The following is a 25,667-nucleotide window of genomic DNA, read 5'->3' as shown; positions in this document are numbered from 1 at the left end:
AATACTATGGCTCGTGGTATGTGATCCTCCTGACTGGCTCCAGACAATGCTTATTTTTAGTCTTTGATTATGAAGGTCCTGTACATGCTCTGCTAACAAGAGCTGTCCCTGATCATAGGTGGTATCTGTGTATTCTGTGCTCAGCTTTAAAATGTGTGTGGTTCTCACAAACACAAAAAAAACCCCAACTTGTGCAGAAATTCTGCAAAACTGATGCTGCTTATTAAGGCACAATAAATAGATCAAAGGAAACTGTCCTAGTGTAACAAATCTCATTCCTCAAACCCAAGGCACAGTCTACAAATCCTGCTAGCTCAGTGTGGGAAATTTAGAGCTCAAGAACAACACCAGGTTTTGTTGCTGATTGTAGCTGTGTTGGTCATATTGGAGAGACTGAAATATAGGAAATATATTGCACAGAGGTGCTGAAGCACGTGCATCCCCCTGAAGATTCAACTATAGTTTGATATATCACTTTGTGAGTAAATCCCTTAAGAGCAAGAAACCAACTGCACTGTTTAAAACTTTGTATTATAAATCTGAAGGAGTGAGAGAACTGTACCTGCAGAGGTTAATCTTCAGCTCAGGAATTTAAATGAACTCATTAAAATCAACTTACAAATTAGCTCATTAAAATGCAATGCTGCAGATCCAGAAGTTGGTTGATCTGGCATGCCACTTGTATGAAAAAGTGACTTAAGAAGCAGAGAACAAATTTATAGTACCAAAACTCCATCTTTCTTTGGAAATCCTTCTTCCTTGGACTCTGTATCAACAGCACTTTCTATTTAGTGAATTAAGCTTGTTTGATCCTATGCTACAAATGCTGTATAATATCAGTAACCCCCTGTAATGAAATATATGTCTGCACACACTTGTGCCCTCTCACATTCATAGGAACTCTGTAATTGAGCCCTGGCACCATGGGTCACAGTAATGATCATTTTATTACCTTGATAATGAGATTCTACAAGCTGCTGGCTGTAGTAGGTTTTATTTCTTAGTGGTTAAATTCTAGATAATCACACTACTCTACTACTGCCATTAAAGTAATGGTTTTGTTTGGGGAGAGGCAGGAAAAAAGACTCACACGAGCTCTGATATAATTATGTAGATCTGTTCAGAATATCTTTATATAACTACAGAGGCCAGAGATTAAAACTGGCCTCACTCTTACAGCTCTTCATTTGGTTCTTACATATCCCAGAGGCACATAGTAGGCAGTACAGAAAATAAAAATACAAAGATTTTTACATTCAAGCTATATATTCCGCAATAAGATACATATATTTTTATATGTGTGTGTGTGTACATATATACAGAAAGAGAGAAAAACTTCAAGTACAAAACCAGTTAAATGGTAAATTTTAAGCCAATCTCACTGAATGTCCTATGCACATCAAAAATGCTTAGGGAAAAGATAACTCAAAAATCCCTTACTTCATTCATTTTCAGCATTCCAGAACAGGAAGAAATTACTCAAACTGTTGTGTCCCATGTTTTAAGGACCAGATGCATACAGAGGGCATCATGTGAAATGCTATTCAGTGTTTTTAAGGATTGGTTTTGGTTTTCAAAAGGGATGGTGGCTGGCCAGTCTGTTGGCACAGGCATTACCTGGAGACCCTTGACCAGCTTTGTTCTTTAGTGCTGTAGAGCTGCAGTAGCTGTGGGGATTTTGAGCTGGCTTGTCTGTCCCTTTGGGCTTGTGTCCATCTGAAAAGCACCATGCTGACTCACTGGCTGCCCCTCTGCTCATGGGAACTGTCCCTTTGCCATGGGAAAGGGTTTGTAGGCAAGGAAGTCTTGTAAACAAAGCAAGGGTGCAAACCTTCTGCTGGGCAGAAAGGTGAGTCTTTAACCTTGCAGTGACTCAAAATAAACCATTCTTTTCCACTTGAAAACAATGCCTGCCAGCCTGTGTAATGCTCTTTTTCTGCCTCCTGATCTTTTCTGGCTACCAGACAATAGTCTTGCCTGACCTAAAGATGTGGAAAGAAATCTAGATGGGAAAAAAAGGCATTGAAATACACCATAAACTGTGTAAACTGGTGTTTTTATGTTGTCATTGCCTGATGATGAGATGGAAAAGATGACTAAAAAACCAGGCTTGCTCAATCCAGTCTTCCCTCAAGGATGAGTTAAATTAGAGTGGGTTGAATTATATTCAGGTGAAACTGTCTCAATTCCATGTGGAAACTTATCACCTAACCAGAAATAAATATTGCTGGGTCATCAGTCTGCTTGGAGAGTGATTCAGGTGCCAGTGTGGGCTAAGTTCTGGAGGTGGATGGGGAAACCTAACAAACTCAGCTTGCTGAGGGGGACAGTGGTAAAGAATGGTACTTTCACCACGTTGTCCAAACCCCATGAAAACAACAACAAAAAAGTCACCTTATTATGAAATCTAAGCTTTCCCCTCAGAAGCAGCACTTGGAGATTTTACTGTAAGTGTTAGGCAAGAACTAACAGTCAATATCATCACTGGCCACATGAGCAATATCTGGAGAATATTACTCACTGAAGTTGTTGAGGCTAAACAGGGAATTCTTATGAGTCTCTGTCTGTGTAGAACTCTTCAGGGTTATGGGGGCAATGGTGACTTGTAGCAGGGTTTATGTGCCCCAAAGCTGATAATTCCCCTTGCCCTTTTAGGGGGAACAACACTTCCTTGTCCCACAAGCTGTACCTCATTTGGTGCTGACAGCTCTTGTTTCTCAAAGCAACACTGAACACTGAGTGTCTTTTCTTCAACTGTAGGAAAATGAGGCCATTCCAGGCATGTCTTTGTACCTGACCTTACTGAGGTAGTCTTCTTGTGTCATCCCAATTGCTTGCTTCTAAATGAGCTTTAGTGAATGGCTGTCCATTCACTGCTTGGTGATTTGCATGTCCAAAACCTAAAAAATTATTCTGATAAAGAGTAAGAACTTCATAGAAAGCAACAGGTGAAACATGAAATTAGGACAGAAATTTTTGCCCTATGCCCTGTCCACAGTGGGTGTGAAGTCAGAAGAGCATTTCATACCTGCTTTGTATGAAAGGGACTTTTTAAGGTGTAAGGCAATGAAGGACTGTGCCCAAAATGTACAACATGTTTTCATCTTGTGGTCAAGACTTGATGATCCCTTTGCAGGACTGTTCAAAGATCTTATTATTGCTACTGAAACCAGTGGGTTTAGAAGTGCTGTTTTGTTTGCTTAAATGGGAATGTTCAGGTGACAGCCATTTCTAAAAGCTTCACCCTATTATTTGATGTAAGGCCAGCTGGAAGGCCTTGGTTTTCTCCATGTAATTTTGTGAAGCAGCAGGCCTTTCCAATAATTATCCTCGCTCTATTTCAATCAAATACTGCTTGAAACTTTGGCTCAGTGTAACAGAGAGCATGCAGCAGTAGCTGTCCTCTCAGAGCCAGCACTGCAGACCAGATGTCTGGTATTGGGGATGTCTTTCTCTCAAATGCTTTTATACTCCTGGAAAAGGTACTTTATTTCCTCAGCTTATAAACATGCATCAGGCACTGCTTCCAGAAGCAGAAGTGCTGTCTGTATCTGAGAGAACAGGGATACTGGGCTTGCTGTCAGATTTGATGATTTTAGTAAAATCTGCTGTCACAGTAACAGGAATATAGCTGTACTGACTTGTCCACAGAGTTCATTGAAGAGAACAAAACCAGAGGCAATTGATCTTTCTAAACCTCACTGCCTTGATTGATCCATACACTCAAGAAGCATGGTATCTTTGCTGTCATAAACTCCAAAAATCTGTGCAACCTTGTATTAAAAAATAAAGGCATTGAAATTTATGAGAGCAGCTGGAAAGCAACTGAGAAATACTGGTTTGGGGAGCTGCCAGGCAGGACCTCCAGTGACTGATCTGACTAACAGAGTCCATCAGTTCCCCATGTATATTAGTGCTGCTAGCTTGGCTCTCACAGTCACTTTTAAGGCAATAATTGTCCTAGCAAATCAGCAATATAATTCAACTGCAACTGTCTAACCTAAGTTTGATGGCCATCCATTTTCTAAAGTCAACAAATTTTATTATTTTATCAACAATACCATTATACCAAAACATACGTGTATTTAAGAAACACCTTTGAACCTAGAAATGTTGATAATGCTTCAAAATCCTCAAAGCTGGGGCTGTTAGACATTGCTGGAGGTCTCCCCACTTGAGAATTCCCCCGTTGCACTGGGCAGCACAAATTTGACGTATCTGCCCTTCTCCCAGCCCCTCCTGATCCTCAGAAGTCTGTGCTGGATGCAGGGCAAACTGAAGATGACTCTGGCTATGATCACAGTACATGGGACCAGCAGGGTGAGGGTGTAGGTTGGGGGCAGGTAGAATTTGTACTGGCTCTCATCGAAGGCCCTCGACCAGCCGTACGTGAGCGTGTGCAGGGTGCTGATCACCAAGGCAATAAATCCAAGGGAGGACTGAAAGGAAAAGAAACACACACCAGTTAGCAGAGTGTCTTGTGCCTGACTGTCTCCCTGTATTTCTGACATAATTTTCTAAGTGTACATGACAGAGAGGGAGCAACGGGTATTCCTGTGTTTCAATAAAACATGGCTGCAAACCTTTCCTGGGGAGTGTGCCAGACTGGGCTTTTCTTTGTCTAATCAGAGGTTAGGTGTGACATTGGAAGCTCAGCAGGAATTTCCCAGAAGGTGCTGCCAACTCAGCAAAGAGGCAGCACCTTTGAATGCTTGGTCTATCTAAGCTTGAAATAACAAATTTCAAGATGCCTAGAGAGGGAAAATTTTGCTAATTTTAGTTAGTCCCTAACTTAGGGAAGAAAGCCTTTCAAAGCCAAAATGTCTGTCTTGGTGCAGAGATCAGCAAGAAACCCAGTCTTCCTGAAGATATGTCCAGGAAAGAGGACATGGCAGGGAAATGAGGAACCGGGGCAAGATGGGAGGAAGGACTCACTGTCTTTTGAAAAAACAGTTTCATCCAAAGAACTACTCAAATCATAGATTCCCCTTCTATTTTTGATTGCTGTGAAACAATTTAAAAATCCAGACAACTTTATAAAATGTACCATGTTATTACCAAAAAAACAGACCAAGACTCCTCTAAACTTCAGAGCTAATCTTTTAAGCAGCTGAGGGGACTGGGCAAGGGAGGGAAGGAGACCTCTAAAATGTGCTACCAGATCTATGTACTCGACTTTTACAGTATCTATCTGGCAGTCATGTGGGTGTCACTGAGTCCTGCCAAGGCAGGGTAGGACTCCTCTCTGTGTTACAGCTGAGCATTTCTCAAGGTCATGCCAGGAATTGGGAACAGAGCTGGGAACTGAGCCTTAGTCCTGTGTGCAAGCCCACACTCACCCTTTTTTTCATGTCCTTCTTGCCAGAAGCTGTGTCCATGTCCTAAACCAAAGTGGAAACAAGCAGCAAACCCAACAGGGTCAAGACTAATTGCATTTGGAAAATTAAGGAGGAGTTTGCTGAAATATGCTGTGGTCCCAGTTGAACCTAACAGCAGGACCTGACCCATAGATCATCCATCATTTATAGTTCAAGATTCTCTCCAACAGGCAAAAAAACCCCAGGGTGGCAAAAGGTTTGAAGTATCAGATTAGGACTCATCTGGCAAAGCAGGGCAGGGAAAAGGGGACAGAGGGAACCCAAGAGCAGAAGCTTTCTGCCTTGGGCAGGGGGTGCATCCAGTCAGCCCAAGCATCTCTGTGCATGGCAGAGATGCCAGAGCTGGAGATAACTACCCTGTCCCTCTATAGTTTCTCTTTAAGCAGCTGCTGGGTCTGGGGGAGAGCAGGAGAGGAAATTGATAGGACAAAAGGTGACAAACCATCACAGGCACTGTGACTGATGCATCTTTGTGTGTGGATGGTGGGGATGAAACAAAAAGGCCACAAACACACGACAACAAACACATGGCTAAGGTGCTGTGGCTGCAGCAGGGCTGGCAGCTGCTCTGGCAGCAGGAATGGGTAAATCCACATTTACCACACATGAGGAGCTGACTGGGGTGAGCAGAGGGGCTCCCAGTGCTGATGCTGGCTGAAGCCATGGCTGCACCCCCCAGACAGCTGGATGCAGCTGGTCTGTAAGTGCACAGAACCCAAAAGCTTTGCTGATTGCAGCTGGCTCAGTGTTTACAGCTCAATATACACTCTGTAGCACAATGCAGAGCCTGCTGAGCAGCCCAGGGGGCTGATTTGCCAAAGTGCTCAGCCCTGATACCACTCTTGAGCTCTCATTGATCCTTTCTATGCAGTTCCTGGCTATGAAATCTTTCTGGGTTTTGTTTTCAACAGTAGCAGAGGCGATTTTTGTACTGTCACACATGGGGAGTGTGGGGCCAGCAGCCCTGTAGGGTGTTAAAGCTCTCTGAAAGATGCTGCATGAAGACAGTATTTTCCTGATGCAGGTTTTGCATGTATTTTCTATTCTGCATTAACTCTTCCACCTCTGCCACTTCCTCGGTGCCTGCAGGCTCCCTGTAACACCTCAGCAAAGGTGATCCAGTCACCTGTGGCTCCTTTAGAAATGCTTGGGCAGCACTGAAAGCAAAGAGCCCCTTCCTGACCCAGATAGGCTTCACCCTTGTGCAGCCATCAGTACTATGGAATTATCAGCTCAATGGCGCAGTTCTGACCCCTCACACTGCCTCGACAGGAGGGTTAGAAAAGGTCTGATTACAGATTCTTTACATCTTATGCTACATGAACTATGAAAGAAACCAGGTCAATTCAACCTTCAAATTCCAGGAGGGCTTCTCAGGATAGGAAGGTAAAGGCAATCATACACATTTTTACTTCTCAGGCAATTAGAGTTGATTTGTAAATCACTGGGGAATGTTAAAAATGTCTGCTATAAGCTGAATTACATACAAATCATTCCTGTTAGCCAGTGTTTCATTCCTGTACATTTTCTGTTAAAACTGGACACACGGGGGAACTGTGTATCCAATTTAACTATATTTAATTGAAATTTGAGTATGTCCAGGAGCTACTGTGAAAATTAACCTTTTTTCCTATAACTCTGGCAACAATACAAATGGGATTTTTGACCTGTCAGGCAACAGATGTGTATTTTAATACTGTGGCAGTATATGGCACTAATACAGGTGTACACACTGGCTGCTGGCAAATGTCAGACTTGGGAAGCTCTGGGTAAGGAGGGGACTAAAATCACTCCTGAATTTGCCTCACATGTGGCTTTTGGTACAGTGCCTTTCAAACACTGTCCAGTTCAACTGAGATGGGAACAAATTGCTGCATTTTCTGGAAGGCATCTGCCTGGGGCATCTGCACTCTGCATTTCACCTCTTTTATGCTGCAGAAGTGCCAGAAATCCCAAATATTTGAGAAAGCAGCCTCGTGCTTCACCCCTTTTATTTACACTGTGCCACTGCGCATTAATTCAGGAAGGCTCACTCTAAGCTATGTGAATGCAACCTCAGGAGCCTGGAAGCAGTAGCTGTAGCTGCTCCTTTAATTTCCTCAAGAAAGGCACCACCAACTTATTGAGGAGTAAATAATTTAAAGGATTCCTAATTAAAAAAAAAAAGTAATATGGAAGCCAACATGCCAGGAGATCTGTAACCTGCTCTTTTTACATGGTATTTCCACAAAGAGGCACAGTACCAGCCGTGCCTCTCCTGCCTGTGATCAGCTGGGAGCTCGTGTCACACTGTCACGCTTCATTCCATGCAGACAGAAATAGGTGTGAGTATCTTTCCATGAACCAAGCCAGCCAGTTCCCATGTGGGGCAGCCAAGAGCTATTTTGGAACTGACCATCTCGAATTTGTCTGGTCCCAGTGCTGACACAGCCTTGGAAAGGCTGGGAAGGGGTCCCAAAGGGCAGATGGGACAGTGGTGTTACACGCACGACCTGCCACGACAATGCTTGTGTTACATGACACAAGGCCAGCACCCTCCAGGACAGCTGCCAGGCTGCCTGGGGAGCCAAAGGGAAATGCAGGGGGGTTCAGAGCCTCCTTCCAGGCTGCAAGGAGATACTTCCCTTCGTTTGGGATTCCTGGTGTGAGATGTGCAAGTCAGGACTGATTTATCCGGTGTCCCAGCAGCTGCAGCCCTCCCCTGAGACGCGTGGTGAGAATTAATATGCTCCCATTGTCCAGTCTGAAACAGAGGCTTAGAGCCAGTCTCCCTTCTCCTCGAGGGATGATCTCTTGGGGTCAAGCTCCCCTGATGCAGCTCTTCTACTCAGTGTAAATAATTACTGGCTAGCCCACAGCAAGAGGGGAAAGAAGACAAACTGGATTGCTTGTGTGGTGATCGGGGCACTCGTGGGAGAAGCAGGGCAGCAGACTTCAAACTCCTGCTCTAATGAACATTGAATTATTTATATACCCCTGAAGAGCTTCAGCAGAGCTTAACAGAGGCTGGATGATAGATATTCACCTCTGCATCTCTGAGCCCTGCCCTCCCCTTTGGAAGGGTTACGTGGTGCAAAGGGAGGCTCCACAGGGGAAGGGGGTCCTGGGGGGGCTCACACACCTTGGGTGCCACAGGGGTTACAAAGCCTGCTGCATGCTAAGCAGCCCTGATGCAGGAGGCACAAGTGAAAAGGAGTTTTAGGGCTGTGGGGTATGGCTGTGGCACAGTGAGTGGAATCTGGCCTCAAAATCAGCTTTAATGTGCAGGGGATACTTGAAAGGTTCATTCTCTGCAATCTCCATTAATGAGCCCTAAGCCTGGCTCCAAATGCATCCCTGAAAAAGCTGCAGCCACTGAATACTGTGTCTGTGAAAATCCCAGGGGGTAGACTCAGGTCACCAAGGGAATTTGGCCCTTGAGAGCTTGGCCATCACTGCAAGTGGAGGAAGGCTCCTAAACCACTGGGGAAAAACTAAAGTTTTTTGCAGGTTTTAGAATCAGCCATGGCCTTTTCATTGAAATCATACCCAGTTCTCTGTGCTGTGTGGGCTCTGGCAGTTCACAGATCACTCTAAGCCTTTTTGAACTTGTCTATTGAACACCTGGGTGCATGCAAGCTCTGTCAAATCTGTCTTTCCCCTGCACTGTCCTCCCAGGCTCTCTCCTTTTCAGCAGCTCACTCTCCCTGAACAGCAAGGGCAGATCTGTGTGCTGTAGCCAGTTGGGCCCACAGTGAGTTCCTGCTTGCCCTCCAAGCCTGGTGCTGTATTCTTCCTTGTATTCTCCCTTCTCCAGAGAAAAGCACCTTCCCTAGACAGGACAAGCCCTGTGTGAGAGCAGCACAGCCCCAGGACACACCACAGCCCTCTGCCCCTCTCCTGCTCTGGGTCTCACCCCCTGGATGAGGGGTCTGTGGCTCTGGCGTGCATGGGGAGGTTTTGCTGCTGACTCCAATGCACAGCTGCCCTGCAGGGAAAGCAGGTCAAGTCCTGCCCTATCTGTGTGAGGGCCTGACTCTGATTCTGCAGAATCACCCTCTGGCATCAGCAAATATCAACTTTACCTGAATGAAACTGAATTCCCTCCAGTTGAGAGAGTTTGCGATGGATGGAAGTGAAGTGATGGCAAGTAACGACAGCAAGCCCAGGGCAATTATTCCAACAGAGATATAAATCTCCATCCTCCAGACTTCTTCCTCTACCCAGACTGTCATCTTCTTCTCCATAGCCTGGCATGACAATGAAGGTTTGTTAAAATGGGGCTCTTAGGGACAGAGGAACTGAGTTTTATCTGTTCTGGTTTTGGAAGCAAGTTTCCGGGATGAGCACTGGATCCTGTTCACACCTCCAGCACCCTTTGCCTGTTTGGGAAATGTGGAAATGCTTTCTCTTTGGGAAATCCCAAAGCCATTTGGCCAAAGCTAGACCTGATTTGAAGCCTGCTGGGAAGAACTGCTGAATGCTCTCAGCTCCCATGCCTGTAACCACAGCAGCAAGCCCCAAAGTCACATTTGGAAAGATAATTACAATGAGAACTCAGTTTCAAGCCATGAAAACAAATACAGATGCTTGAATATGCAGTAGTCTCCTAATAACCTTTGTTTTAAGTGCATTTAGGGGGGAAATTGTTCATGCTAATGGAAGGGAAGATGGGTTTTATACTGCATGGCAAAGAGGAACATTTAGAACTGTCCTCTTTAGCCCATTAAATGGGTTTAATTTACTAAACAAAGATGTTGCTAGAAAACAGGAGGTAGAGGGGAAATGAACACAGGATGCTTGCCTGAAATTAATGTGCAACTGTGGCACTTGAGAAGAACCTGCTCAAGGCTGGAGCTGAGAGGCTGGGAACGGTGTTTGATGGATGCTCTGAACAGCCACTGCTGCCCAAACCAGCTATCCTGCTCCCCTCTGCCCCCACAGCTCCTTCCCTCCTTTTTGGGACCAATACTTGGAATCACTCAGCCAAATACCCCAGCACAGAAAGCAGAGGGGTTATGGGGTAATTCCTTGATTGCATTCCCCCCTCAGCTGCACAAATCCTCTGCCATCCCAGGAGGGAGCAGGGAGTAGCAGAGACAAGCGAGGGGCAGGAAAGAGCAAATCCCATCTTCCCATGGTACTACAGAGCTGGCTGAACTGCCTGAAGGCAGCAATCTCACACTGGATAAACACTGCTGAGAGTGTCCATAAAGCAATAAAGTCCCTTTCCATTTCCTTGTTCTTATATAACTGGCTCGTCACCACCATTTTGTTAAACTCCTGCAGGCACAGGGTGATGAGGACACACAACCCTCTGTGGGATATGACTTGGTTACTCCAGCAGGCACAATTATGAACATCAATGTGAACAAACAGGGATCTCCCAAGATTTTGGGAGCTGAAGGGAACTCTACTCCTCCTACCATTGGATTTCCCCTGGCCTAGCATTTTTCCTGCATCAGAGACACCAGTGCCAGGCAAGGCTGGTTTCCAAGTCTTGTCAATGTTTCTGGGGAGCACTGGCATGGGGTGCTGACTCCAGCCCTGGCTAATAATGCAGAGGGAGCTGTGCATCCAGGGACATGGCAGCTCCTCAGCACAGACAGGCGAGTGCTCAGTCTGTGCCATGCGGATGATCTGCAGGGCAAGCGCTTCTAGAGAGCTTTTTCCCACTGCCCCACACCTCTGGAAAATGAATGAAAAATGCAAGATATTCGGCCCACCACCCAAGATGTGCATGAGTTCAGCAGATCTCTGCAGGTGCTACCTGAGGAGCACCCCCGTTACCTGCTTGACGGCCGTCTCGATTAACAGGTAGCGGTGGGAGCGGCGCATGGGCAGGCACAGGCTGTACACGGCGTGCAGGGCAGCACAGAAGAAGCTGAGGAGACCAATCTGCTTCCTGTGCTGCAGCCACTGGTCCAGCCAATCTGGGAAACGCCTGTACTTGGTGCCGTAGTAGAGCTGGGAGCAGGCTGCCAGCACCCCGGGCAGGTAGACCAGGGACAGCATGACGTAGGAGACGCACGGCAGCGTGGTGTTGACCACCTCGATGGGGATCTTGTACAGCTTGTTCTTCTGCTCCCTGATGTAAGGGTGGATGACCTGCCGGATCAGGTTGTAGGTGAAGAAGCAAAGAAAAAGCATCAGAGCCAAAAAGATGGGGATTTTCCAGGCTGGCAGGAGGCGCAGGGGAATGTTCTCGATCTCACAGGCTGATGACATGCAGCCCATGTCCACGGGGGTGAATCCCATGACCTGAGCAATTTCTGCTATGGTGCGCTTGGCTTCTTGGTTATTTGAGCAGATCAGAACCTGCAACGAACAGAAATACACACATAGGGCAAAGAAATCAGGCTGCTGGGATTGAGTGCATCCAGAGGGATTCTGTGTCACAGGGAGCCTATGTTATTCCACTGAGCATCATAATTCCTGGCAGGCTTTTGACAGGGATTTACCATGGCTGCCAAAGACCTCTCTCCTGGACAGGTTTCCTTTCATGCATGTACTGCCAGTTTGTCTCACTGGCTCTATTTAGATAAACAGAAAACTGAATAATACTTTTCACTCAGGCAGATGCTCCAAGGACTACACAGTGTGAACTGAATGAAGGTATTTAATTTCTGAACAAAGAAATGCAGAAGCTAAGGGGTGATCTCTGGATGCCCAGCCAGCACTCAAGACTCCTTCTCCTGGAGCCTAAGGCCATTTGCTGATGCTGCCAGACCTGAGCTGCTGAAACAGCTGGGATTTATCCCTTGCTGGAAGAAAACAATACCTGCTTATTTCCATCCCTGGCACCCGACTGCAGTGTCCACGCAGAAACCACATTAAAGGCCTTTACCACGGTGCAGGCCGGGAACAGGGAGGCCAAGTACTCGGCGTTGGATTCCTTGTGATGGTTGATCTCCGTGTTGTTGCTGACATCCACCAGGATCTTGCCCACCAGCACATCAGCCAGGTCACAGAGCGTGGAGTAATGCTCCCTGAAAATGGCCACGAAGATGACGTCGGCCTTCTTCGCGGCCTCGGCCTGGAAGGTGACCTCTGCTGCAGCAGGGAACAGGCTGGCTTTGCGCTTGGGGTTGCGGCTGCCCACCACCACCCTGAAGCCGGAGCGCACCAGGCGCACGGCCAAGGAGCGCGCGAAGTCCCCGCTGCCCAGCACGCCCACCGTGCGCCCGGCCGGCGCTGCCGGGGGGCTGCGCTCGCCTGCCGCGCCCCCCTGGCCCAGCAGAGGCTTGGCCATGTCTCCTCTGGACATCCTGGCAGGAAAAACAAGGAGAAACGCAAATTCAACGTGGAGCTCTAGCAGAGACCCAGACTATGTCTGGGGTCATGGGGAAAAATGCCACTTAGGCATTAGATTTTGGTCCCAGGATCTATTTGCCAAACCCACCAGGAAATGTGCAGTAATGTACAGGCACCACTGGAGGGGCACAAAACACCAGGCTGGGTTGGAAGGTGAAGATTTTATGGAGTTTTCCCAGAGATGTGTGGTCCAACACCTGCTGGATGCACTCATCCATCCTCTGCTGTCCTCCAGGCTGGCATCTCACACTGCAAAGCCAGGCCAGCACTGACAGCAATCAAGACCAGAAACTCTGAGATTCCCATGGAGCTACCAGATACCTCCTAAAGAAGGGGTCCATGAAGATCCCTGAGACTACATCTGGAAAAGCTGGAGGGGTGCTTCTGATTTGCCAGAGCAGAATCAAGGCAGAAAGTCAAATTGAAATGAAAGTGTCCTAAAAGTGTAAATGAAGAGAGTTTCAGCCCTTGCCTGTCCCAATATTTGGGTCTGGCAAGCACTGTTTGCTTCAGCTCTTTAATGAGTAATGAGAACTTACTCGTGACATTTAAAAAATATATTAAAACATGATGGGATTTGCTCATGAAAGATCTTGATGAGCTTTACAAACATTAATGAATTTTGCCCTGTAACAGATTAGATATTGAGGGCATGGAGAGGTTTTAAGCAGATCAATGAATTCACAGGCAGCACAGAAGCTGAACCTGGAGGTCAGAAGAAACTTGGGCAGGGAACTGCCAGACTGCTCATGGGCTGTGTCAGTGGCTCAAATGTGCCTCCCAACTTAAGGAACAGCAAATTTACCCTAAAGGAATGGCAAATTCCTCAGGGTGAGGTTTTAAGAGGGCTCAGAAGGCAAAGGCAGCCCATGGAACTTCCACACAAGGACATCTGGCTTTTGTATTGGCAGACTTCTAGAGAGTATAATAAAGACTGTAATTTACAGACTTGTGATATACTGGGGATGGAGAAAATTGGTTTTGGTGAGTGCAGTCTTGCCTTGTACCTGGTCAAGTTCTCTCAAAGTGAAGGTGACCATTAGGACGGGGTGACCTAGTCCCTGGCATAGGTGTGTTTTTGACAGGCTTTTGGAAATGTCCTTCACCCAAGGCTCTTCTGGGATTGGCACAGCAGTGGTGCAAAGGGGAAGGGCGCTTCTGCATGAATAGTTACCAATGGGAAACAAAGGGTGAGAAGAAATAAATTATTTTCATAATGGGAATAGGTTGCCAAGGGATTTCCCTGAGGATTTATGCTGTTCAATGTGCTTATAAGTGATCTGGGAAAGGGAGTGAATATTGACAACACGGAACTCGTGCATAGTAATCACAGAATCACAGAATGGTTCAGGTTGGAAGGGACTTAAACATCATCTACTTCCAACCCTTTGCCATGGGCAGGGACACCTTCCACTGGAGCAGGCTGCTCAAAGCCCCATCCAGCCTGGTCCTGAACACCTCCCAGGATGGGGCAAGAGATCCACCAGATCTCTTTGCAACCTGTTTCCATGCTTCACTACCCTTAGATTAAATATTTTCTTCCTAATATCTACTCAAAATCATTTAGGACAGTCAATCTTTCTTGTTAAGAATCTGCAAAAGGATCTCCCCAATCAAAGTGCCTGAGCACCAAAATTCACTACAGACACTAGAGAGACATGGCAAGAGCTGCCTGTGGGCATAAGCTCCCCTAACCCTATATATACTTTAAAGAGCTGTAAATTTGTTAAACTGTTCAGAAAAATTATCAAAGGGTCACATTACTATGAAAACACCAACTTGGAGGTCCCTGGCAGACAAACATCAAGCACAGACAAGTTACTGGAGGAGATCTCTCACACAGCAGCCAGGATCTCAATCCTGCTCCTCAATGAAAACCTGAAAAACACTTTCAGCAAGTGGACTTTGAAACTAAAATTCACTGTCCTGGGTACAAACCATCATGGTTTCAGTGACAATGCTGTTTCTGTGGCAGAGGTCTGTCTGCTCTCCTTGTCTCTCACCAAGCATCACCTTATCCCAGAGACCCAAGGGTGCTCATGGAAGAAGTGCCAGCACGGGAAAACAAGTTCCAAAGAAGTGTATGGCGACTTCTTCCCCTTCAAAACACATGTCCACTGTATAAATACAGAGATCAAACAGCCCACTGCAGTTCTGCTTACTCCATTGAAAAAAAAAAAAAAGGGGAGGGAGGGGAATAACCATAGAAAAGGGCCACAGGATGACTTTCAGATCTCTGTCTGCAAAGATACTGGGTTTTTTTTCCTGGTCCCTTATCTGAAGCTTTATCACACACTCACTGCTTTACTTTTTAGAAACCTTGCTTCACCTTAATGTACTCATGTCCAGAACTATTTGTTCTAGGGCCAACACAATTGTTCACAATAATTAGCGTGCTCACCCATAACCCCCCTCCCCTTTTCCACCACCTGTGCACACAAAATATTACCCCAAAATAAAGAAACACAACTCTGGCTCACAGCCATGGGGGGAGAAATTAGCATTCAGGGTGACAAGTGATTGTTACCCACAGACTCATTTCATAATCAATTTAAGGCACCTCAAAAGTTCTCTCTGTGGTCCCACTAGGATGTAAATGTTGCTGCAAGCAATTTTTCTTATACTGTGTTTCCTCTGTCCTATAGCTGCCACTGAACATGTAGAGAGATGTTGGCAATGTTTGGAGATAAACATCTTTGCTGTCTCCAGTTATTTTGATTAAAAGGGATGACAGCATTAAACAGCCTTTGAAGTCAGCAGGAGAGTTACAAAGTAAGAAGACTCAAAACGTTTTCTGTGAATTTTGGCGTGATTATTTCAGTCATGCTCTGGCTGGTGGGGCTTTGGAGCAGGACTCATCCCTGCTGCCAGCCCATGGTGGCAGGGTCCCTGGTGCTGGCTGCTGCCTGTGGGTTGCACTGCTGTCATTGCCATGCACTGAAATCCTCCTGAGGAAGGAGGGGAACATCCCTCTTTCACCATAAACACATCTCACTGAGACAAACACTGTGGTCTCTGCCTAACAGATGCCTGGCAATGGACTGTCTGATTAGGCAACAGCTTTTCTTCACTTCTCTATCTCTGGGGAGCACACAGACCCCCCCCTCCTGCCACTACCCTGACTTACCGTGCCCACACTGCTTTTTCTGCACCTATGGACAGGTCACCTGCTTGAAACTCTCCCTCCCAAAGCTAATTCACCACAGCAAGGCCAACCCATCCAGAGTGGGCGCACAGCACCATGGCCAGGATGCTGCAGAGGAGGCCATGAGTGAATATCATGGTGCTTAGATATCTTTAGCACCTTCAGACTTAGATAAACCCCGTTTATTGATCTTCCTTGTCAAGCAAAGTGCAAGTTTGCTTATATATCCCTGCTGAGTTATAGCACATGCAATTCAAGAGATCAGTTCCTTACCAGGGAAGCTACAAGATGATTTAAAGCACAGCCCAGTGGGAATAAACAAGCTCCAATTCTAAGTGGGCAGCAGTTCCTTAACTAAAATACTGAATGCAATGTACAGCTGCCCTTCAGCTCAGCTGCTAATGACACCCCTTACATCAGTGCTGTGTCCACTGCAGCACATGTGCAGTTCAATGACTGCACTGCCACTGCTGCTGTTAACTGCAGGGCAATGGCACTGATGGGCAGTGAGCAAGATGTATTTCTTTATTTTGGGGTAATATTTTGACTTTGCTGGGCACTCTACAAGAACTGTCCAAAAGGCAACTTCTGCCCCAAGGAGTGGGATCAGACAGACAGCAGCTGCAAGAAACAAAGCAGTCAAATCTCTGTTGCCCAGGCAGAGGGAGGGAGGGAGGGTTTCTCACAGAAGAAACACAGGGATAATGCTACATATTTTGCACCTGAGGCTTGGCAGAGGCTGTTAGCTTAGGCTCAGTGCCAGGCAAACAAGGTTTTTCTGCCTCTCTGCCCACACTGAGAGGCCTCACTCAGTTTTGCAGCAGGACGGCCATCCTGGACAGAGCTGGGCTGCAGGAGCCCACTCAGGTGTCCCTGGGCTCACAGCAGAGTCAATCTGCTGAGCAGATCATCCCCCACAGCCACTGGGGAGCAGGCACACTTGTTATCCTCTTTCAACAGATGTGGGGAAGGAGATACTAACGATGGGACTCCAGCAAGTTTGTCTGGGCTGACCCAGATATCTTTCACCAAGTCTATAACAATGAGACCATCTTTTGGGGCCCCTTTCACATCCTCTGGTGCAGGAGGATAGCCTAGCTGGTTCCTGTAATTAGCAGGTCAGAGGTGTTTGAGTTGTACACCCTGAAGAAGGATGGATCTGTGGTGGCAAGGCTTTGCTTCAGCTGTGGACCAAAAAAAAATCAAGATTCATTTCAATGCCCTGGTATTCAGATTTATCAGATAAAAGACAAGTTAGTTTTACCATAATTCTAATAAAAAGGCAGTGTTTTAAACATATCAAACTGTGCTAAAGAATATGGCAGCAATCTCATACAGAGCTCCAACAAATGTCCTGTCCAGTGAAACCAAACTGGCTCCTGTTTGCACAGAAACTCATCTTTGAGCTCAGCCTCACATACTTAGTCTGCACCACCTTGGCTAAAACCACTGCTTTTGTGTCTTCCCCCAAAGTCAGTGTTTGTTTACACTGACCACAACAGAGTTTCCATAAGCTGTGGATTCAACCCGTGCAGGTCATCAAAGAGCCTGCTCAGTGCTTCAGCTTCTGCTTGGGTGCCACTCGAGATAAAGCACATGATTATTACACACATTCCTTTATGAGCACATGGGTTGAAACACCAGCAAGGCTCATAAGGAATCAAAGGATGCAGCAGAGCCTTTGGTCAGGTCTCTGCAGAGGAGTGTCACGATTTCTGCACGGGGAAGGTCCCTTTGGGCCCTGCCAGCCATGGCTGGCACCAGCTCGGTCCCACAAACACACACTCCAGGGACAGGGGTGATCTCTGCCCCAGGGGACTTCCAGTCTGCATGGAGAGACCTTTGAACCATGAAGCCAAAGCCCTCCAGCCTCTGTTTGCAGAGCATCTCTTGCTGAGTTAACCCTCCAAAAGCCCCAGCTGGAGAGGAGCATTCGGCACCTGAAGTGTTCCACTCAGGTCTTCCTCTGAGCAGAAATACTCTTTTTTTTTCTTTTATTTTCTTTTTTTTTTTTATTATTATTTTATTGCTACCACCATTTTATTTCCAGGGAAAATCAAATGTTTAAGTCTCTTTCCCACACACACAGCATCCCTCCCAGGAGCAAGTGCCGTGAACCTGAACCTGTTGGAACTGGAACAGATTTAAGTAATAGAAGAGCTTATCCAAAGCTGCTTTAATCTCAGCTCTGGTGCACATTTCTGGAGAGCTTGCAGTCCTGCCCAGGCTGACTGGAAGTGACTTCCCCAGCTCTGCCCACAAGAGAAAGAGTCAGGGAAACCAAGCCTGCTGCCTTTTTGCTTGTCTCTTTTCTTCTTTCTCCTTCCAAAGCAGAGTTACCTCCCGAATGGTGAAAACCAGGAACTGGCAAAGGATGTAAATAGCCCTTCCAGAAAAGCCATACTGCAAACCCAGCCGGGCTGCCAGCCAGGACATGAGAATGAGGAAATGCTGGGAGCTGGGCTGTCCCCGCTGCTGTCCTTCAGCCCAGGGGCACACGGGACAGGGATGGGGGCTCTGCTCCCCGTGCCCCTGCTGCTGGGGTGGGGAGAAGGGACAGGGACCTGCGGCAGGGCAGCTGGTGCGGCCCCGAGACGGCATCACTGTGTGCTGAGCATGGCACTGAGGGGCAGGGGGACAGACTGCTGCTACCCCAGGCCTGCTGTGGGCTCAGGGGCTGCTGTGGGCTCAGGGGCTGCTGTGGGACACCCAGGGACTGCTGTGGGCTCAGGGGCTGCTGTGGGCTCAGGGACTGCTGTAAGCTCAGGGACTGCTGTGGGCTCAGGGACTGCTGTGGGCTCAGGGGCTGCTGTGGGCTCAGGGACTGCTATGACCCCACACCTGCTGTGAGCTCAAGGACTGCTGTGAGCCCAGGCCTGCTGTGGGCTCAGGGGCTGCTGTGGGCTCAGGGACTGCTATGACCCCACACCTGCTGTGAGCTCAAGGACTGCTGTGAGCCCAGGCCTGCTGTGGGCTCAGGGGCTGCTGTGGGACACCCAGGGACTGCTGTGGGCTCAGCGACTGCTGTGACCCCACACTTGCTGTGGGCTCAGGGCCTGTTGTAACCCCAGACCTGCTGTGGGCTCAGGGGCTGCTGTGACCCCACATCAGGGACTGCTGTGACCCCAGACCTGCTGTGGGCTCAGGGGCTGCTGTGACCCCACACATGCTGTGGGACACTCAAGGGCTGCTGTGACCCCACACCTGCAGTGGGCTCCAAGGACTGCGGTGACCCCAGGCCTGCTGTGGGTTTCCAGGAGTCGCCACACGGCCCCTACAATTGTTCTCCACCCCGATGCACTTTGCATTCACAAGTCGTCATCCCTTCTCCTGCCCCAGGGCAGCTTTATCTGATTACCTCATTATCAGGTATTTATCTGCTAAAACCACTTCCATAAGCTCCTGCAGAGCCCCACTTTCTCTCCTCTTTATCTCTCAAGCCAGTTAACCTTATCCCTTCCTCTTTTACCCCCAAAGGACATGGCAAATGATTTGCCTTCTCCTCTGCAGACAGACACATTCCGTATTTGGAGAACAGGTTTCACATCTTCCTTCGGTTTTTCCTGCACAAGTGAAACCCAACTCTTTCATCAGAGCTGTTATTTACCGAATGTCCAACAACTCAGCCTCTGTTCCTCGCTTTCATTTTTCCTGGAGGATGCCCAGAACTGCATTTTCCAACTGAGCCCCTAAAAGGCACCAACTGGAGCAGAGACGCCGCTTCCCCAATGCATCATTTCTCTTTATCCATCCCAAGAGGACTGTTTGCTTTTGCACAACTGTGTGTCCCTGTGAACCCATGGGGCACAGTGTCCCTGCCCTCTGGCTCCTGTGACCACTGCCTGGCTGGTCGCTCACCTGGTGTACGGCCGGTCAGTCAGTCCTACCACACAGGACAGAACGTGTGCCCTGTTTTTTTAAACCAGCTCTCCAGCTTGTCACAATCTTCAATTCTTAGTGTCTCTTCTAAAATGTTTCCAGTCCCCCCTAGCTCAGTGTCACCTACAAATTCAGTATCTGCCTCCTTACCCCATCACAGACTAATGAAAACACGGGCTGACAGGCACTGACCCTCCCAACTCCATACACCCTCTGGTTTATACACTGAAAAAAAAAATAGAATGTTGGTTTTGGAAGCCAGCAGTGAAGCCTGAGGCATGTCCATGTCCCTGACCACAAAATGTTCTTCACCAGGACCAAAATTCAAAAACAGCTTTCAGAACAGGGGAAAGTAGAGGAGAAAGGGCTAGCAGAATTTCACACAGGGGCAAAATAACCTCTTTTTCCCTCACAAGCCCAGACATCTTGGCTACAGTTCTCCTATAGAACTACACCAGCTTGTGATCACTTGGCAGGGACAGTTTCTCTCTCCAAGGATAAACTCTTCATTTCAATGCTGAGCAGGAAAACTACCCACCTATGATAAATAACTGGAAAAAACCCCTTTGCTCTGGTTTCATAAAAACGATATACTTTAAAGCAGTTACCAACAGGTTCTGCCCTAGAGATCTTCAAACTCTCCCCCAAATTTGCCTCCATTTGCAGTGCCACTTCTCTGCAGCAAAGTCCTTGTCTGAAGAAATTCCTCTGCTCTTCTGCAAGAACATCTTGCTGTCCGTGCCCACTGTGTTGACAGAGTAATGAGAAGCCTGAGAAAGACCTACCCTGTGATAAAACATAATGAAATGGGAATGTGAAAGTCTGGGAAATCCTGAGGTTTCACTGTAAGATGGTGGAGGCAGAGCTGAAGCAAGATGGAGTTTGCTAGAGCAGTGCTGATGCTGACACAGCACGCAGGAGCTTATCCGGCTGATGTGACTGTTCATGAGAAGGTTATTTCCTCAGCTTAGCATCTCACAGTTCTTAAGTGACATAAAAGGGTGATTTATAACAACTTCAGGTACTGTACTTAAGTCTTGTATGGCTTCTCTTGCTTTTTTGGGGGGGTTTTCATTCTCAAGTTGGCAACTCAGTGACTCACCCATTTCTGAGCCATCCCGTCCCCAAATGTGAGAAGAGCAAGAAAGCAACCCAAAGGTGAAAGCTTCTCAGGTAGATCTAACTCCCTGCAGCCAGACAAGATGGGTGGAGGTGTTCCTGCCTAAAATAACCTGGGGCTTCCACCCTTTTCCAGGCCTACAGAGATCAGGCAAGACCTGACTTCAGCAGTCACCACAGGGAGCTGGCAGGCTCCAGCTCCCTCTTTAAAATCTCTTTGTTTCTTTCCAGGAGAAGCATGGAGGAATTGTGCTGAGCATGCAGGGAAATATTTGTACTGGCTGTTTCCGTGCCACAGCGCCTGTCAGAAGGGTCTCCAAGATCAGCACTCTCCTGCCTTTCTGACTTTGCTTCACCCAGTCACTCAGAAGACGCACAGGACCACACGGGGAGAAGATGCCTGGGAGGCAGTGTGGGGTGGAAGGAAGACACAGCCTGTGGCAGAGGGCCAGCCCATCTCCTGCTGATCTGCTTTCCCCCTCCACAGAGCACAGGCATGACACACAGAGTAGAGGTAGCTCTGAGCCAGCCCTGAATAAGCACAGTGGTGAACACAGGAAAGGTAGCCAATGCAGGGCCATGTACTGCCTCTTCTGATTTTTCCAACAGCTCATGGGAGAGAGGCAAACGCAACTGGCTGACCAGGTAGTTATCTTTGGGGATCCAGATGGGTGGGAGAGAGATGCTTTTTGCTGGAAGTCAACTCATTGCCCTGCCTTCCCCTTCCTCTCACACCATTTGCCTTCAGTCCAGCATCCTGCACGGCAGATCCAGCTTGCTTCACCTTCACCCTGCACTGGCAGGGGTCTTGCAGGTGAGCCCAGAGAGACAAACACATGCAGTGTGAACAATATGCCTCCCACCAGGAACCCAATCCTCAGCGAGACCCACCTGTGCTGGACAGGTACAAACGCTATGCATTTCACCATGGTGCCAAGCTGCACTGGCACAGGTTCTGTCCTGTATCTGACCCCAGCATAAGAAGGATGTGGACCTGCTGCAGTGAGTCCAAAGAAGGGTCAAGAGATGCTCAGAAGGATGAAGCCTCTCTCTTATTAAGACAGACTGAGACAGTTGGGGTTGTTCAGCATGGAGAACAGAAGACACCAGGAAGAGCTCAGAGCAACCTCCAGTACCTGAAAAGAGCTGGAGAGGGACTTTTTACAAGGGCTGGAGTGGTAGGACAATGAGGAATTGTCCTTACAGCCACAGAGGGCAGGTTTATATCAGATATAAGGAGGAAATTCTTCACTATGAGGGTGGTGAGGCACTGGCACAGATTGCCCAGCAAACCTGTGGATGATCATCCCTGGAAGTGTTCAGGATCTTGTTGGACTAGATTTAGAGCAACGTGGTCAAGTGGAAGGTGCTCCTGACCATGGTGGGAGTTGGAATGAGATGATCTTTGAGGCCCCTTCCAACCCAAAGCACTCTGTAGCTCTATGAGCTATTAGTGCTTGCACATGATCTGCAGTTGGTATCAGGCGCCTTCAGTGGTGGCCATGTTATCTACAGACCCTGATTCTTGAAGCTGACATCCCATGGGGAGCTCTTAGGCTATTTTTTCCAATGACTACAGGGATGTATTCATACTAAAGGAAATGCACGTGTTGCCACAACCAAGGCTTTAGAGAGACTCACTGAAAATCTGAGAACCTGGAAAAAGGATGGGAGGAATTTCTGTGTCAGTACCTTAAATGCCAGGAAAAATTTCAAAATGTTTAGGCCCCAGAGTATGTAAAGACCTTTAAAAATGTGTTGGAAGCTCCCACGTCACTGACATACTTTCAGAAGCTTTTTACTTTCAGTTCAGTGACAGTTCACTTAAACTTAGATGAAGATGGGAAGCTGCTTAATGCACTGCAGGTCTGCATAGGAAACCTATGCAGTACCTAAGCAGTAAATTCAAATTTGAAAATAGCATTTTCTTCCATAACAATGTTGACAAAAGCTAACTCTAATCAGTGACGGTAAACTTACAGATAACAAATTGGTGTGTTTTAATTCCTGGTGTGTGACATTTCTTATCACAGCTGCCACTGCCTTTCCCACCTCTCAAGAGAGCTGGCATGGCTGGCCTACTTCTTCCATCATCGGAAAAAATGTGTTTCCCCTGAATCTAAACCTGCTTCTATTTATGGGTGTGATGTTACAAGGTCATAGTCAAAGCATAGTTCTTAACAATAAAAAGCAAAACAATCAAAAACAAAAATAAAAAGCAAAATAAACAACAAAAAATTATTATGCTGTCAAAGAGCATGTTTTCCTGGGGTTTGATGTGGTTTTGTTAAACACAGACTTGTTGAGTCATCAACATTTTCTCCTTTACAATCACAGAAGAAATCAAATATGTGCAGTGACTGCGGCATCTTATATTACTGTACATTTGCTTCATAGCAAATGTGATTTTAGAAGAAAACGAAAGCTTGATGCAGTATTTAAATCTTATTAGTCCTGCATCTCCTCAGCCCACAGGAGTATTGATGCTGTAGGCGACAGCCTTCCTCTCCTGCTGTCTCTCAGTTTTGGTTTCTTGCCACAGCAGGCAATTCTCTGTGTTAGTTTTATCTAGAATGCTCTGATTGAAATGATCTGGGGTTCTCTGTACCCCTCTGCCCAGCTCAAGCATTAGGAACACAAACACTGCCCCAAGCTCCCTGGTGTCCATCTGTCACGGGCAGATGTCAACCCTGAACAGGGCCACGGGACAGGGCCAGTCCACCCCAGCTTCCATCACCTGTGGGATGTTCCTACTACAAAGCCACCTCTACAATTCCTTCACAGCTTTCATCCCTCTTTACTCTTACATGGATCAAATGCTGAAGTCCCCCTCAAAAAGCATCCAACCTTTGCAGCTTTTACAAATTCCTACAGTGGTTCAGAAACCCCACAGCTGCTCTGTGCTTGCCTCCAAAGGATCCTGGGCCCTGGCCAAGATTGTCCCCAAGTTTTTTTCATATCTCGGTGCTGATTTCTCCGTGGCTGGAAAGAGCCACTCATCTCCTCAAAGCATTTAGCGAGCTGAGAATGAAGAGTGAAACCTAAGTGCCAAGTGCTGCTCCCTGAGGAGAACAGCGTGAATGTCCGTCCGTCCGTCCATCCATCCATCCATCCATCCATCCATCCATCCATCCATCCATCCATCCATCCATCCATCCATCCATCCATCCATCCATCCATGCCCACTGCGCTCACGAGGACCGCACCACTCGGAACCGGGAACCCGACCCGTTCGGGGGGCTCTGTGCCCGGTTTGTGCCAGGGACAGCGAGTTTCCCGCAGCCGCACGGACGTGTCTAGCAGCCCGGAAAGGACAGCGCTTCCCGCGGGCAGCCCGCACCGCAGCCCGGCGGACCTGCATCCCCCGAGCTCGGGGTGACCGCCCGGATCGAGACAGACATCTCCGCCCGGGACCGGCCCCAGCCCCAACACCAGCCCTCGCACCGAGGGCTCCGAGAGCGCCCTGGGACCCTGCCCGAGCCCGGGGCGGAGCGGGCCGCGGGCAGCCCCGCTCCCAGCCCCGCCGCGGGATCCCGGGCCGGGGTGCGGCGCAACGGGGCCGGCACCAGCGCTCCGCGGCGGGGGAGCCCCCGCTGGCCCGGGACATTCCCCCCGGGTAGAGCAACCCCGGCGGCGCCGAGCCGAGCCGAGCCGAGCCGAGCCTTCCCCGCCCTGCCCGCCCGGCGCGGGCGGTTCGAGCCCCGCTCCGGCTGCTCGCCGCGCTGGCGGTGCCCGAGCCCCGCCGTGCCCGTCCCCCCGCGCTCCTCACCTCAGCGCGGCGGCGGGAGGGCGAGCGGCGCCGTCCGGCAGCGCGGAGCCGAGCCGTGATGTCAGGCCGCGGGCTCCGCCCTCTGCCCATGTGCCCGCCGGGGCCGCGGGCACCGTTCGGCACAGCCCGGCTCGGCACAGCCCGGCTCGGCACGGCCCGGCTCGGCACGGCTCGGCTCGGCACGGTACGGCCCGGCTCGGCACAGCCCGGGTCAGCGCCCAGCCCGGCACAGCCCGCTCAGGGTGAGGGACCCCCAGCCCCGTCCCCTCACGGCTGCCCGGCCGTCACTGACGTGCCCGGGTTAAACACACGCGGGCAGGAGGGCATCGCTGCCGGGGCAGCCCGCCCGCGGTGCCCATTAAAGGCATGAGTCGAAGGCAGACCTGAATTCTCTATTTATAAACGCATTTCAGAGCCGGTCGGTGTCTCATTTTAATGGGCGGGTGCGGCTTGTTGCGCCTCTGCCCCTGCTATCAGGGGCCGCGCACTTGTTCTGGAAAGCTGTGCCGGCAGGCGTGGAGCAGATAATGAAAGGTTCTGCACCCAAAAAGCTGTCCTGCTGCGAACACCCCAACACTGCCGCACGGCCCCGCTCCCATGGAGAGTCTGCAGGCAAAAGCACTGGGGCAAACCCACGGGGACTTGAAAACAAATCACTGTGGAGCTTTGGTTTGGTCACTCAGTATAGAGGAGAGCGGGGAAGGGCCCTGAAGGGGTTGTCTCATCTGCCCCAGCCGTGGGGAGGCGGGTGCAGTCTGTGTTTGAAGCAGGATGTGCAGCCCCTCTGAACCCAGCCTGAAGTGTTTCACCGCCTTTGCAGTCAGGAGGGTTTAATCTTTGCCGACTGCCATCCCCTCTGTGTCCTCCTTGCACATGGGATATTCTTCCTGGGATGAAACAAGGCCCATTTTTTCCTCTCTCCCGGGCAGGCCGTGATTTTAACTATCTCAGCCCATTCTCACTGTTGTCCTGTGCAGATGTTCCCCCTCTCTGTGCTGCCTGCAAACGGGCCCAGATGCCAGCTACGACTGCCCCAGCTTGCAAGGGCACTCACCACCTCTCACATCCATGGGGTGGGAGATAC

General features: G+C 48.7%; 1 protein-coding gene across 1 annotated transcript; it reads right to left on the bottom strand.

The window, feature by feature from the left end:
• Positions 1–1,119: 1,119 nt before the first annotated feature.
• On the bottom strand, positions 1,120–24,620 carry STEAP3 (STEAP3 metalloreductase). Its single transcript, XM_064718724.1, has 5 exons — positions 24,584–24,620; positions 12,139–12,625; positions 11,148–11,675; positions 9,443–9,607; positions 1,120–4,439 (listed from the first exon to the last, which is right to left on the bottom strand). The coding sequence occupies exons 2-5, from the start codon at positions 12,622–12,624 to the stop codon at positions 4,149–4,151; spliced, it is 1,470 nt and encodes a 489-aa protein (XP_064574794.1). The 5' UTR covers position 12,625; positions 24,584–24,620; the 3' UTR covers positions 1,120–4,148.
• Between the last annotated feature and the right edge of the window lie 1,047 nt (positions 24,621–25,667).

Source organism: Zonotrichia leucophrys, chromosome 7 (genome assembly GCF_028769735.1).
Source record: "Zonotrichia leucophrys gambelii isolate GWCS_2022_RI chromosome 7, RI_Zleu_2.0, whole genome shotgun sequence".
Lineage (NCBI taxonomy): Eukaryota > Metazoa > Chordata > Aves > Passeriformes > Passerellidae > Zonotrichia > Zonotrichia leucophrys.
The sequence above is the reverse complement of the archived record's forward strand: the minus strand, read 5'-3'. Positions and strand labels throughout refer to the sequence as shown.